At 37.8% G+C, this 15,184-nt stretch overlaps 1 protein-coding gene across 11 annotated transcripts in view; it reads left to right on the top strand.

Annotated features, from left to right (window-relative positions):
* The window catches only part of HNRNPC (heterogeneous nuclear ribonucleoprotein C), a 55,685-nt gene extending 41,086 nt beyond the window's left edge, over window positions 1-14,599 (top strand). For 9 of the 11 annotated variants that reach the window (XM_047861507.1, XM_047861511.1, XM_047861501.1 and 6 more), the window contains 4 exons: window positions 12,913-13,073; window positions 13,614-13,727; window positions 13,970-14,130; window positions 14,230-14,599. In XM_047861507.1, the coding sequence (XP_047717463.1) occupies window positions 12,913-13,073; window positions 13,614-13,727; window positions 13,970-14,130; window positions 14,230-14,313 (520 nt within the window). In that variant the 3' untranslated portion in view covers window positions 14,314-14,599. The remainder of the gene's footprint in view (window positions 1-12,912; window positions 13,074-13,613; window positions 13,728-13,969; window positions 14,131-14,229) is intronic. The other 2 variants (XM_047861512.1, XM_047861510.1) reach the window with 1 other exon arrangement.
* Window positions 14,600-15,184: the final 585 nt, after the last annotated feature.

Below are 15,184 nucleotides of genomic sequence, written 5' to 3'. Positions count from 1 at the left end.
AAAAAAAAAATACCACAGATTAAAGGATACTTCCACCACCCCACCCCCCCCATGTTCTTGGGATTAGTGGGGCTGTCATCCTGCCTCCCTCCCTTTTTCCATTTTTCTGATATTCCTGAGTAACACTAGACCTGAAGGAAGAACACCTGAAATATTTTAGGTTTTGAAGAACTGATTTAGACCATCTGCTTGGAAAGGCATGTGATTCAGAGATAAGAGGGTTCTTAGCTACTTGGAAAAGCTAAGGGACACCTCTGTAGATGTGATTTTAAGCATAAGGTGAAATTTTGCATTTGCTAAGAGCCCTTCTGTTGGTTTTATCTTTTGCATGGAAATCTCATTGCCAGGAAGATTTTAGTTGAGGACATCAATTAGTACAAGTATACTCTCAACATAAACCTGGTATTACTGACTTAAAATTTTGACAGTATATTCTTTATTACACTTCGCTTTCATTTCGGGTTGTTTATGTTTGTTGTGTCTTGGACTCTTAATAACTAGGTGGGAGGTATTTCTTTTGCAGGGGAAGCATTTGACTTGGTCAGAGAATCTGCTATATGGCTCTGAATTAAGTGGTATTGTGGTTATGACCTCTAATGCAAAATTAGCCACTGCTGTTTTAGGATTCTACTTCATGATATTCTTAATCCAGGTAGACTTTGTCAAGCTCCTTGACATCGGTTTTTTTTTCTTTTTTAAAAATGTGGCTTTATTGAGACAGATGTATAATATATAACATTATAAAATTCATTTTAACGTGTACAATTCAATTTAGTATATTTAGAGTTGTGCAGTCACGATCATGATTTAATTTTAGAACATTGCATCACCCCAAAAATAAACACCTTACTTATTATCAGTCATATCTATTCTTCTATCCCTAGGCCTGCCAACTACTAATCCATTTTCTATCTATAGATTTGCCTATTCTGCACATTTTATATCAATAGATTCATATAATATTTGTCTTTTATGGCTGGTTTCTTATACTTTATAGTTCATAATTCATCTATATTTTACCATTTGTTAGTACATCATTCCTTTTTATATTCCATTTTTATGGGTGATAACCACATTTGGTTTACCCATTCATCAGTTGCTGAATAATTTGATATGTTTCTACATTTTGAATAATGCTTTTGTGGACATTTGTATGTACATTTTTGCATAGACATGTGTTTTCATCTGTCTTGGGTACATACTAAGAGTAGAATTGCTGGCTGTAATGGTATTTCATTTTTAACCTTTTGAGGAACCTGCCATACTATCTTTTCAAAGCAGCTGTACCATTTTGCATTCCTGTCAGCCATGTATAAAGGTTGCACTTTTCTTCACATCCTTGCCAACACTTACTTTATTACCTGTCCTTGTTATTTAACTATAGTAGTTCAAGTTTGAATAATGTTATCCCGTTGTGGTTTTGATTTGCATTTTCTTACAAACTAATGACGTTGAGGGGCACCTGGCTGGCTTGGTCAAAAGAAAGAGCACACAACTCTTGATCTTGGGTTGTGAGTCCATGCCTCACATTAGATGTAGTGTTTACTAAAAAAAAAAAAAAAAAAAAAAATTATGGTGAGTAATCATGGGCTTATTGGATATCTATTTTTAGAAAAATGTATTCAGATCTTTTGCTTATTTTTATATTGAGTTTACTTACTGAGTTGTAAGGCTTCATATATTAAAGATACAAGTCTTGATACAACATCCAATACTGACATTTTTGATACTATTACTGTTTTTAGTTTTTTTATAGTTTCACGATTCTGCTTTGTGATCACAGGAGATGTGTTAACTACCGTTTTATACAAGGAACCTTTAGGTTTATTTAGTTTGAGAGAGCAGGAGAGGGACAGGAAGAGAGGGAGGTGTAGAGTATCCCAAACAGTCCCTGTGCTGTCAGCGCAGAGCCCAACACAGGGCTCGATCTCAAAAACGGTGAGATCATGACCTGAGCTGAAATCAAGAGTCACTCTGGTACCCCACAAATGAATTTTGAGCAGTGTTTCAATATGAGAATTGTAATGACTGAGGACTGCTTTTCAGGCAGGAAGTTAGAGAACCCAGACTGCAGTTTTGAAATAAAGCTACAAGGAATTTGAAGGAATATCCAGGAAATCAGTCTTTCAGGGAAAGAAAGAGAGGGTACCCATTGATACATAGGATAAGATGATAATTTAATCTCTTCTTAAAGACTGTAATCCCAGGAATAAGAGGAAAAGGTCCACCAAATATAGTTTGGCTTATTCAGGCAGATCAACTTTTTTCCCAGGACTTTATTACTTTATAGTAATAAATGTGTTACTATTGTGAGATTGATGGGGCTTAAGAAGGGAAATAGGTTAATATTGTAAAAAACATATATAATTGCAAGAGAAAGTTACTACTGGAATTTTTTTGCGGGTAAATTCCTTAACAGCAGGTATGACCTGATAGTCTCATCACATCCCATTATAGGCACAGGATCTGATTTTTATTTTGGGGTATATTATTTAGCTTTTCCAGTAGTTTTCATACAGCTGGGGGAAAAGCAGATTAGTGCTTTTGGCTTTCCAGCTATAAAGATAGGTTTGATTTGTTGCATGCTGATAGTGTGATTTGTGACAAATCTTTCCTAGAGGCTAGTTTAGGAGAGGCATTGTTGTGTTCACCAGGGATACTATAGTGGAAAATAAATGGTCTCAGAGAAGGTAGGTTGAACACATAAAAGCATGTTAAGGCATCTTTAGCTTTTATGAAATGAGATGAGAAGACAGTGGGGAGAGTTGAACTGAGGAGTGAGAGGATCTTATTTGTATTGTAACAGGATTAGTCTGGTTGTAGATAATAAGTGGCTGATAGAATTATCTAGATAAACAGTCATTTGGGAAAGGACCCTGGGAGGTAGACTTGGAAATGGTAAGTAGTAGGTGAATTTTGAAGTTAATAAAGACCAATTCACTTACACATCACTGTGAAGGCTAAGAGAGGAATCAGATGTCACCAAAGTTTGGCCTGCGCAACTAGCGACTTGGAATTTGCAGAAATAGTGATAGAAGAGCATAGGGGAAACTAGGTTGAGGAGTGACTATCACAGATTGGCCATTGACATGTTTATTACTGAGAGATGTTATATAGGCAGTTGTTTATGTGGAGAGATAGTAGTTGTCTGCTCGTAGGTCACAAAACCACAATACTGGGTGAGTAGAGACAGAAAATAGAGATCATTAGAGCACTGCAACTATTAAAAACTAGGGAGATGAGGAGTGAGTTCAAGTGATTGAAAAATGCCATAAAAAAAAGCTGGGGCATCTGGGTGGCTCAGTTGGTTAAGTGTCCGACTGCAGCTCAGGTCATGATCTTGGGGTTTGTGGGTTTGAGCCCCATGTTGGGCTCTGTGCTGACAGCTCGGCGCCTGGAGCCTGCTTCGGATTCTGTGTCTCCATCTCTCTCTGCCTCTCCCCCACTTGTGCTCTGTCTCTATCAAAAATAAAGAAAATGTAAAAAAAAGAAAACAATTTTAAAAAGCTGGACAAAAACCAGAAGCATGAAGTGTCCCAGCTGTGTGAATATGTATTAAAAGAGTAGAAGGATGAACTACAAATGTTAAGTAATATGAAGATCGAGAAATGCGGGGATCATTGGTGACTTGACAAGGGTAGGTTTGGGTAATGGTAGGGGCAGAAATTTTACAAAGAACTTCGAGAATGGAAAGAAATTGAAGACCTCAATATGATACCTTTTTATATATAGCAGAATTTACTCTTTCAGTGTATTATTTTAACAAACATAGTATATTCAAGTTACAGTATCTACCAGGATATCAAGATACAGATAGATCATGCTTCTCACAAATTCACCATGAAACTCTTTTTTCTAGTCGGTTTCTCCACCCTATTCCTAGCAACCACAAGTCTGTTCTCAGACAACTCTTTAAAGGAAATTTCATTGTAAGCAAAAGAAGTGTACCCTTTGACCTGGATGTAAATTGAGAATATAGGAATGAGTGGTCTTCCATGTTCTTAACATACAGTTTATAAACAATATTTGTCATAAATACTGTTTTGTAATTTCAGCTTTATTAAAAAAAAATTTGACAACACCTACAGTTTATTATCTTTGGGAAAGACCCAAAGTGATATGTGGGGAAGTGTATGTGTTAACATTATGACAAATGAATAATGTTGTAATTTTGGCGGAAATTGTGTCAATTAAAGATGGTCATCTGGATATAAAGCTTCATAAGCAGAAGCAAAGACAGATTAAAATTTTTTTCTTTTTTTTTTTTTAATTTTTTTTTTTTAATGTTTATTTATTTTTGAGACAGAGGCAGACAGAGCATGAACAGGGGAGGGTCAGAGAGACAAGGAGGCACAGAATCTGAAACAGGCTCCAGGCTCTGAGCTGTCAGCACAGCGCCCGACGCGGGGCTCGAACTCACGGAGTGTGAGATCATGACCTGAGCCGAAGTTGGCCGCTTAACCGACTGAGCCACCCAGGCGCCCTTAAAATTTTTTTTCTTAACATAGTCTTGGATCCGGTACTGTTTCTGAAAGGATTGATCAAAGCAACCGTACATATTGCTCAGATTATTTTTCATTTAGAAAGTTTTGAGATGAATTTTCAAATTGTCTTTCCTGGAAACCTCTGGTTTTGTGTTAACAGCTTTCCAAATGAATTTGTCAAGACAAATCACTGTAATTTTAAGATGCAACTTTTTACTTTTTTTAATATATAAAACTGGATGCATCCTGAAATGAGTATGTGCAATTAATTTTTTCCTTCTCTTTGAGAGTTGCAAATAAATCAGTCAAGCAATTTTTAATCAAATGTATCTTTGAATTTGCAAAAATACTCGTAAGTGTTAAACCAACAATTCTTTGTGAAAGAAGATTGTAGAGCCAGTTGTTCATTGACAACTTTGGTTCTACGTATACAGGGGCTGTCTATGTATATGTCTATATTGTAAGCAGGAATGCATGTGGTGTTCTCAACCTTGATCATTGTTCTTTGGGTAGTGTTCTTTAAAAAAAAGGTAGTTAGGTAATCTTTGTTTTCCTTTAATTACAAAATAGTTTTTTTTTCTTTTTTTTTTTTTAATTTTTTTTTTTTCAACGTTTATTTATTTTGGGGACAGAGAGAGACAGAGCATGAACGGGGGAGGGGCAGAGAGAGAGGGAAACACAGAATCGGAAACAGGCTCCAGGCTCTGAGCCATCAGCCCAGAGCCCGACACGGGGCTCGAACTCACGGACTCTGAGATCATGACCTGAGCCGAAGTCGGCCGCTTAACCGAGTGAGCCACCCAGGCGCCCCTAAAATAGTTGTTTTTTTTTTTAAGTTTTTAACGTTTATTTATTTTGAGAGAGAGTGCATACCTGCGTGAGCAGGGGAAGGATAGAGAGGAGAGAGAATCCCAAGCAGGCTGATACTGTCAGTGGGGAACCTGTTTGGGGATTGGTCCCTTGGGGCTTGATTCCAGGACTATGAGATCATGACCTGAGTCCAAATCAAGAGTTGGACGCTTAACCCACTGAGCCACCCAGCCATTATATATGAAATGATCCTGTGCAGCATACTGGTTTGTCCTTAAGTCCCTTTACCATTAATATGAGTAGGGCTTGCTGTTTTTCCACTGTCCTACAAATCTGTATCCTTAATGGGCCATTGGATAAAGGCAACATGAAGAAAGTTAAGGAATACAAAGTACAACCATGCAAATTTATATTGGTAATTGGCACTCTAAACATAAATTGTATTAGGGAAACAAATTTAACAGTTGCATTCACTTCAGTCCTTCTCTGAAGAAGACTCACTAAGGCAGCATATTTGTGGAAAAACTACTTGCTACTAAGGTTTAGAAATTGTCTCTTACTGGGCCTCCTGGGTGGCTCAGTTGGGTAAGCATCTGACTCTTGATTTTGGCTCAGGTAATGTTCTCACAGTTTGTTAGTTCAAGCCCCACATTAGGCTCTACACTGACAGTGCAGAAGAGCCTGCTTGAGATTTCATTCTCTCTCTCTCAAAATAAATACACATAAAAATGATTTTAAAATTATCTTACTTTAGAAATAGAACAAGTTATAAAAATTTAGCTAGTTGATTTATTTTTAGGCACAAAAGCAAGCATTCTTACAACATGAAAGGATTTTTGGGATCTGTTTTTGGTATGACATAGTTTCATATTTACATTTTAATGTAAATCTGAATTAAACGCGTTACAGATACATTTTTAAGCCGCCCCCCCCCCCATTTCTTACATAAAGCAAAGTCAGTGGCATACTCATGTATTTATTTAAGTTTGTTTATTCTTGAGAGAGAGGGAGAGAGAAAGAGAATCCCATGCAGGCTCCGCACTGTTAGCATGGGGCTCGAACCCACCAACTGTTGAGATCATGACATAAGCTGAAGTCCAATGCTTAACCACCTGAGCCACCCAGGTGCCCTATCAGTAGCCTACTCATAAGTCTGTGAGATTTAAATAAATATATACTATTGAAATTACATTAGGATGAACTTAAAATTTTTTTTCCTAAATTCTTAAATTCTAGTTGGTTAAACACAGTGTAATACTGGTTTCAGGAGTAGAATTTAGTAATTCATTACTTACATATAACATCCAGTGCTTGTAACAAGTACCCTTGATACTCCTCACCCACTTAGCCTACCCCCCAAACTCTGCCTCCATTAGCCCTCAGTTTGTTCTCTATTGTTATAAAGTTTGCCTCCCTCTTTTTTTCCCCCTTTGCACGTGTTCATCTTTTTTCCCTAAATTCCACATGAGTGAAATCATGTATTTCTCTTTCTCTGACGGTCTCTGTCCATGTCATTGCAAATGGCAAGATTTCAATTTTTGTTTGTTTATTTTGAGAGAGAACGCACGTGGATGAGGGGTAGAGAGAGGAAGAGAAAGAATCCCAGGGCAGGCTTCCCGCTGTCAGTGTGGAGTCCAGCACGGGGCTCAGTCTCATGGTTCGTGAGATCATAACCTGGGCCAAAATCAGAAGTCAGACACTTAACTGAGTGCTCACACCAAGACACCCCAGGATTATTTGATGGCTGAGTAATCTTCCAGTGTGTATGTGTACCACATTTTTATTGATTCATCAGTCAGTGGACACTTGGGCTCTTTCCATAGTTTGGCTATTGTTGATAATGCTACTATAAACATCAGGGTGCATGTACCCCTTTGAATTTGTATTTTTGCATTCTTTGGAAAAATACGTATTAGTGCAATTGCTGAATTTTAAGGTAGTTCTATTTTTAACTTTTTGAGGAATGTCCTTACTGGTTTCTAGAGTGGCTGCACCAGTTTGTATTTCCACCAGCAGTGTAAAAGGGTTCCCCATTTTCCACATCTTCACCAACATCTTTCGTTTCCTGTGTAATTTTAGCCATTCTCACAGGTGTGAGTTTGTACCTCATTGTGGTTTTGATTTGTATTTCCCTGATGATGAGTGATGTTGAATATATTTTCACGTGTGTGTTAGCCATTAGGATGTTGAGTAAAAATTTTGGTTTTTAGTTATTTGTGTACATGTTAAAATGAATTTTATGCTACAGTGTTTAATTGTGCATTTAAGGTAACTTGATTATGTTAATTCTAGCACATTAAAAATGAATAACATGATTTTATTTATTTTTTAATAACATGATTTTAAAAGTCTGAGGGGTTGCACTGTCTGTAGTCTAGTGAAAAAGTTTTGGTAGTCTTAAAGATAATGGAAAATAGTTAACCTAAATCATTCAAATATGTTCTCATAGAAGCTCTTTTTTTTTTTTTTAACGTTTATTTTTGAGACAGAGACAGAGCATGAACCGGGGAGGGGCAGAGAGAAAGGGAGACACAGAATCGGAAGCAGGCTCCAGTCTCTGAGCCATCAGCCCAGAGCCCGACGCGGGGCTCAAACTCAACGGACCGTGAGATCATGACGTGAGCTGAAGTCGGACGCTCAACCGACTGAGCCACCCAGGCGCCCCCATAGAAGCTTTTATAAAAAGTAGGAAATAGAGGTGCCTGGATGGCTTAGTTGGTTAAGTGTCTAATTTACGCTCAGGTCATGATCTTATGGTTCGTGAGTTTGAGCCCTGGGTAGGTCTCTGCTGACATCTTGGAAACTGCTTCAGATTCTGTGTTTCCCTCTCTATCTGACCTTCCCCTGCTTGCTTGGGTGCTCTCAAAGTAAAACATTTAAAAATTTTTAAGAAAAAAAGTGAGAAAGAAATATTCTTTTCAAATTCTCAAAGATACCAATTGCTGAAGGCTTTGGTTCTTGAATAGTTTTTAAGATTCTGGTATTCATTAGTATCAGTCGTCTTGTGTAGTGCAACGCTTAGCTTCAGTCTACACCATCCAAAGATAAAGTAAAATTTGTAAAGTCCTTTTCTACAAAACCATGCAGAATGTAATGTAAGGTGTGTATTCTGAAGGTTTACCCTGGATAAATCGTTGGGAAACCTGTAGTTAAAGTTGTAGATTGTCATAGGAGAGTACACTGACAAGAATCAAACTCAGGACAGTTAATAGGTCTTCACTTAGGGCTTTAGTTTAAAAAAAACTAAGTGAATTGTTGTGTGCTAGTTTCTGTGTAGAGTCATTGTGGGTACAGAGTTTGAGGTATCTGTCATCAACTAGTAATTACTGGAACTAGGATGGAAAAAATCTCTTTTGGCTCTTAAACTCTATACATAATATTTGCTATTGTGTCACATTGATTTCCATGGTTTCATCTAGATCTATCCAATAGATTACTTCTATTTATTCATCAGGATTTTGTTCCTGTCACTTTCTTAAGATCATGCCTTTTGTATAACATGGATTGTACATAATTTCCCCTGTATTTCTCTAAATTAAAGCACGTTTTGAGGTGTCTAGCTAGCTCAGTGGAGCGTTATGACTCTTGGGCTCATGATTTTGAGCTCCATGTGTGGTGTAGATTACCTAAAAAAATTTTTAGTGAATTAGAGCACATTTCTTAGAAATGAGCAGTCATTTTAGATTTGGTCCTGATTTGCTTAAGTAGAATGGAAGATTCCTCTCAATTCTGCCTCAGTGATTTTTAACCTTATTGGGAATAGGTACATTTGTAGAATTTTAGCAGTTTCAGAGATGCTTACACATTCCAAAGCCCAAACAACATGGTAGCCTATAAAATCAATCCTAGGAAAATCAAAGGTAAGCAGGAAGAAGCACCATCTTGAAATCCCATTATAGATCATAATGAAGCAGAAGAAAATACCTAACACTTGAATGACTTTTTTAACATATTTGTGGGCCTAAGATATCTGGCAGTTATTTCCAGAATTGATCATTTGATAATTAATATTAACCTAAACCATCATTTTTAATCTATCTAAATTTTTAAGACCTGAAGGCAGGTATGGTACATTAAATAAATTCAGGAGAATATAGATATTTACTAATATATTCTAGTTGTTTCTGCTTTGGTAGTGATTGAAATTTAATACTATTAATCAGGGTTTTTGAGACCCAAAGATCACTTTTACATCTAAGCATTTAACAAGCTTGACTCTCTAAACTTTATTTATTTAAGACTTTTATTTTTAAGTAATCTCTACATCCAACATGGGCTTGAACTTAACCCCAAAATCAAGAGTCACACGCTAGACTAAGCCAGCCAGGCGCCTCTATAAACTTTTATTTTTATTTTATTTCTTTAAAGTTTATTTATTTTGAAAGAGCAAGAGCGAGCAGGAGAGGGGCAGAGAGAGAGAGAGAATCCCAAACAGACTCCATGCTGCCAGCACAGAGCTGGCTGGACCTGGGGCCATGACCTGAGCCAAAACAAAAAGTCTGACACTTAACCAACTGAGCCACCCAGGCGCCTCTGTAAACTTCTAAAGTTTATTTATTTATTTTTGAGAGAGTAGGGAAGGGGGAAGAGAGAGAATCCCAGCCTAGAGCCCAATCCAGGGCTTGAACTCATGAACGGAGATTATGACCTGTGCCCAAATCAAGAGTCAAGACACTTAACTAACTGAGCCACCCAGGCATCCCTAAACTTTTATTTTTAATAAATGACTTGTTAGGCGTATGTTTTGCTTAGAGATTAGGACAGAGTTCCTTTGTCTTATCTGTTCAGATAATTAGCTGGCTCGTGTGTGATCAGAAGTAATTTAGGTTTTTTGTTTTGTTTTTTTTTTTTTTTACGGTATTTTAATTACCTTTTTATTCTGGCTAGATTTTAAAATTTTTTTTTTTTCAACGTTTATTTATTTTTGGGACAGAGAGAGACAGAGCATGAACGGGGGAGGGGCAGAGAGAGAGGGAGACAGAGAATCGGAAACAGGCTCCAGGCTCTGAGCCATCAGCCCAGAGCCCGACGCGGGGCTCGAACTCACGGACCGCGAGATCGTGACCTGGCTGAAGTCGGATGCTTAACCGACTGCGCCACCCAGGCGCCCCTCTGGCTAGATTTTATACCAACACTTAATGTCCAGATTGCTGGTTTATGGGGCAGTCATAACCCGTTTAGGGTTTCTAGTGCTTTTTCCTTTGGTAATAGTGAAACTTGTGTGAAGGCTTTTTAAGGACTTGGGCTTTATCAATTATCAGTAGGGGATCAGCACATGATGTTCATCTTAATAAGGTTTTCTTGTGGGGAAAATGGTTACTTAAATTTGTAGCTGGTTTTTGAAGGTGTCATACTCAGCTTTGTATTTCCTATCCCTTTGACCTTGAGGGTTATCATAGTAGGTATGGTTTTCTTCTCATGTTTTCAGTCATACACTTTGAGATTTTACAAGGAAGGTCTACTTAAACTTCTTCCTTAGAGTTTTTCAAGAGTTCATTTTTGTTTGAGTAGCAGTTAAGTTCCATGGCACTAAAAGCCATTCAGCACTAACAGTTTATCTTCCAAAATACACTTTTGTTCTGAAAATTGGAGCATTTGACTTGAAAACTGCATTTCTTGCCTTATTTTCATTATCCATTTACCTGCATTGAGTGAAATTGTGTATTTCCAGTGCGGTGAAGTATAAGGAATGTGAACTGGCAAGGTCTTTGGTTTGGAGACTTGTGCCAATGACAGTGAGTGGGTTGGTTAGGAGGGGTAGGTTAGATCTCTGAATCCAACAGGATTGGGCCATGAGTTGTTCCATGCCCAAAGATAATGGATTAACTCACCATCATTGACTGAAACTGCTTTTAAAGTATCTTCTTCCTCATTAACAAAATTGTCTACTGAGCAACAACCTCTGTAGAAGCACCAATACCTCCCTACCTTCTAAATCATACATTTTCTTATTTCCTGGAGCTCAAACATAAAAGTGATCCTTAAGGGGTGCCTGAGTGGCTCAGTCAATTGAGCATCCCACTCTTGGTTTCAGCTCAGGTCATGATCCCAGGGTCTTGGAATTGAGCCCTGCACTCTGCTCTGCACTAAGTGTGGAGCCTGCTTAAGATCCTCTCTCCCACTCGTCTTCTTTCACACTCACGTTCTCTCTCGAATAAAAAAATTTTTTAATAGAGCTTAAAAACAATTATGAGCACTTCAGTAACTCTTAACATCATTTTTCACTTGGCAAATCAATAACTGCTGTGTTTCAAGGGTGGTCTTGACTGAAAACTGCTTAAGTGAAAATTTAGTTGTGCCCTCACTTGTTTGGCAATGTACATGTGCTCTTTCTTAATTTAGGAAAATGTTCCTGTGATAGCTACTCCTAGGAAAAACTAAAATACTACTATGTTAAAGTATAGTGGAAACATTTTATATTAAATTGGGTTGAGGAGAAGAAAATTCTCTGAGAGACCATATAAAATCACTGTTTTCACTACCAGGAGGATTGAAACCTTAGAGATTCAGAGATTAGCTACTAATGAAGTATATTAGAGGGAGAGTCCACATACATAAATTACATAATTTTAATACATCACATTTGCTCCTTAAAACTTTGGAAGTTAGGCAGAGCAGCACTTGGTGTGGGTAGTTTTCGTAGAAAACTGGGCCTTGAAATTAAGTTAGCTCCTAAAAAGGTGCAGAACTAGAATTGTAAGATTTTTTTTCCTACTGCTATGTCTTACCTTCTTATGCTGCCACAGTATTTTGTAAAAATGACATGGAATGTAGAGATTTTCTAAAACTGATACCCATGGAAGAAGCTTTTTGTTGTGCTTTGAATTTTCTCTTTACAAATTGTAGAGCCATACTTCCCCAATGGAAGAACCAACTGAGCAACCAGTGTCTGTATTTGAGAGCTGAATGCATGCTGGGCATTGGATTTAGGCACTAGTGAATAGCAAATAAGACAGACAGTATTCTCCATCTTTTTGTAACTATGAGTACATCTTATGTTTAAATGTTGTTAGAATTGATCATGGCTTTTTATACACAACAAACACATTTGAATGGCTCTTTGTTTTTATAGTCCTAAGCTGGTTAATCTTGGCAGTTTTGTGTGGTTCAGTCTATTATCACAAACTAGTTAGCAGTAATGATTTATCTGTATAATTCTGTGGATAATAAAAATCAGGGATTTAGCTAACAGTAAATATAACACTGTTGGCAGACACCAGTAATTGCAATCCCTTCTTGTGAGAACTTTATTTGGGATTGTTTTTATGTTTGTTTTTTGAGTTATATATTATGTGTTGTTTTACTATGTATTGTAACACGTATAAAAAGATCAATATAGACTATTCATTATAAAAAGCAGTGCTTTACTGATACTGCCCTAGTACAAAGGAGATTTTTATGTCCATCCCTTAAGATCAACCAACTATCCTTGGGTATGCATCTTCTTGGAGTAGCTGCAGTATTCAAAGCAGCAAAGAAGAAAGGTTTGAAGTGGACTTTTGAATGAAATTAGCCAAAAGAAACAGACAATGAATATTATTCTTGTATAAGATCACTGTTGGGTCTTGCTGACTTAATTTTAGTTGTGAAGGAATTCTGTTTTCTTTTTATCCAATAGGATGTATAGTTACCCGGCACGCGTTCCTCCTCCTCCTCCTATTGCTCGGGCTGTAGTTCCCTCAAAACGCCAGCGTGTATCAGGAAACACCTCACGAAGAGGCAAAAGTGGCTTTAATTCTAAGAGTGGACAGCGAGGATCTTCGTCCAAGTCTGGAAAGTGTATGTATTACTGCAGTTTTGTGATTCTGCTATTTTCTTGTGTTGAAATAGGGAAATTAGTGCAGCCAATAGTCAATTTTTATACAAATAGCTCCGCATTATCAAAACAGTGGAAGAGGAGAAGGCAGTGATTCAGGGGCTAATTTAGACTGCGTTCTATAAGTTACATAAATTACAAGGCCTTGGTAATTTGAAAAAAGTTGTTAGACTTTAGGGAGCTAACTAAGCATTTATAAATTTATGAAATGTGTAGGTCAGTAAAAACAGTACAAAAAATGCTTTCAAATATAATTGAGGTCTTTAGCGGGCCTACAAAAGTAAGATTCTGCTGCTAAGTGAGCAGGCACATTAGATTTAGTTTTTAGCTACCAGCTATAAAACCGAGGGTCCCCACATTACCGGGAGAATATGGTCCTGGCTCCATTTCTCCCCAGTGATCTTCTGGTGGCTACGGCCATATGGTTTAGCTGGGGGTGAGTTTGGCAACAGGTAGCTTTCTGGTATAGTTGATTCTAATCTAGAGTTTTGTTTGTATTAAAGTGAAAGGCGATGACCTTCAGACCATTAAGAAGGAGTTGACCCAGATAAAGCAAAAAGTGGATTCTCTACTGGAAAGCCTGGAAAAAATTGAGAAAGAACAGAGCAAACAAGGAGGTAAATGGTTTTCCTGCTTGTTGGGTATAAAGTTGGGTTAGCCACCTAAGATAGTTGAAGGTATATGTTGGAGTAGTGGGATATAAAGCAATTGAATATGAAACTTGGGGAGTTTGAATTGGGAAGGGCATTTGTGTGGGAGGATTTAGGTTTGTGCTGCAGTTCTATGATCATTAGTGGGGATTGTCTACATCCTGTGGACATTACTTGCCCCTAGACAGACTTGTCCTTCTCATCCCCAGTAGAGATGAAGAATGATAAGTCAGAAGAGGAGCAGAGCAGCAGCTCCCTGAAGAAAGATGAGACTAATGTGAAGATGGAGTCTGAGGGGGGTGCAGATGACTCTGCTGAGGAGGGGGACCTACTGGATGATGATGATAATGAAGATCGGGGGGATGACCAGGTGAAAACCACGGGAAAGGAAAGAAAGAGGTGGTGGAGGGGGGATCAGGGACACATGGAGTGCCTCTAACTCCATCCTATTTGTGTCTGTTTCTCACAGCTGGAGTTGATCAAGGATGATGAAAAAGAGGCTGAGGAAGGAGAGGATGACAGAGACAGCGCCAATGGCGAGGATGACTCTTAAGCACATAGTGGGGTTTAGAAATCTTGTCCCATTATTTCTTTACCTAGGCGCTTGTCTAAGATCAAAATTTTCACCAGATCCTCTCCCCTAGTATCTTCAGCACATGCTCACTGTTCTCCCCATCCTTGTCCTTCCCATGTTCATTAATTCATATTGCCCTGCGCCTAGTCCCATTTTCACTTCCTTTGACGCTCCTAGTAGTTATGTTAAGTCTTACCCTGTAATTTTTGCTTTTAATTTTGATACCTCTTTATGACTTAACAATAAAAAGGATGTGTGGTTTTTATCAACTGTCTCCAAAATAATCTCTTGTTATGCAGGGAGTGCAGTTATTTCCATTCATACATGAGCTCAGTAGTTGTGCTTCCCTAACTGCAAAGGCAATCGCTTTAGTTGAGTAGCACCTGAGAGCAGCTTTGAGTTAGAGGTATGTGTGTTATACCCCACATAAGAGTGCTTATGTGGGGATGTTCAACACAAATGTAACAATGTATTTTTGTGAATGAGAGTTGGCATGTCAAATGCATCCTCTAGAAAAATTAGTGTAATAGTCTTAAGATTTGTTTTCTAAAGTTGATACTGTGGGTTATTTTTGTGAACAGCCTGATGTTTGGGACCCTTTTTTCTCAAAATAAACAAGTCCTTATTAAACCAGGAATTTGGAGAAAAAAAAGAACCTGGTTTTTTATTTTTGTAGTTGATAATTGTTTACTTCCAATTCTTTGTTTCACAGCGGCTTCCACAAAACCCTTAAAATGTACTAAATATATTTTTCTTTGAGTCATAGTCATTATGCATACCAACATACACTACTCAAACGATGTATCATTGGGGTGGGTATTGTGTTAAGGAGACAAGTTACTTAAATTCT

This window comes from Prionailurus viverrinus, chromosome B3 (assembly GCF_022837055.1).
Source record: "Prionailurus viverrinus isolate Anna chromosome B3, UM_Priviv_1.0, whole genome shotgun sequence".
Lineage (NCBI taxonomy): Eukaryota > Metazoa > Chordata > Mammalia > Carnivora > Felidae > Prionailurus > Prionailurus viverrinus.
The sequence above is the reverse complement of the archived record's forward strand: the minus strand, read 5'-3'. Positions and strand labels throughout refer to the sequence as shown.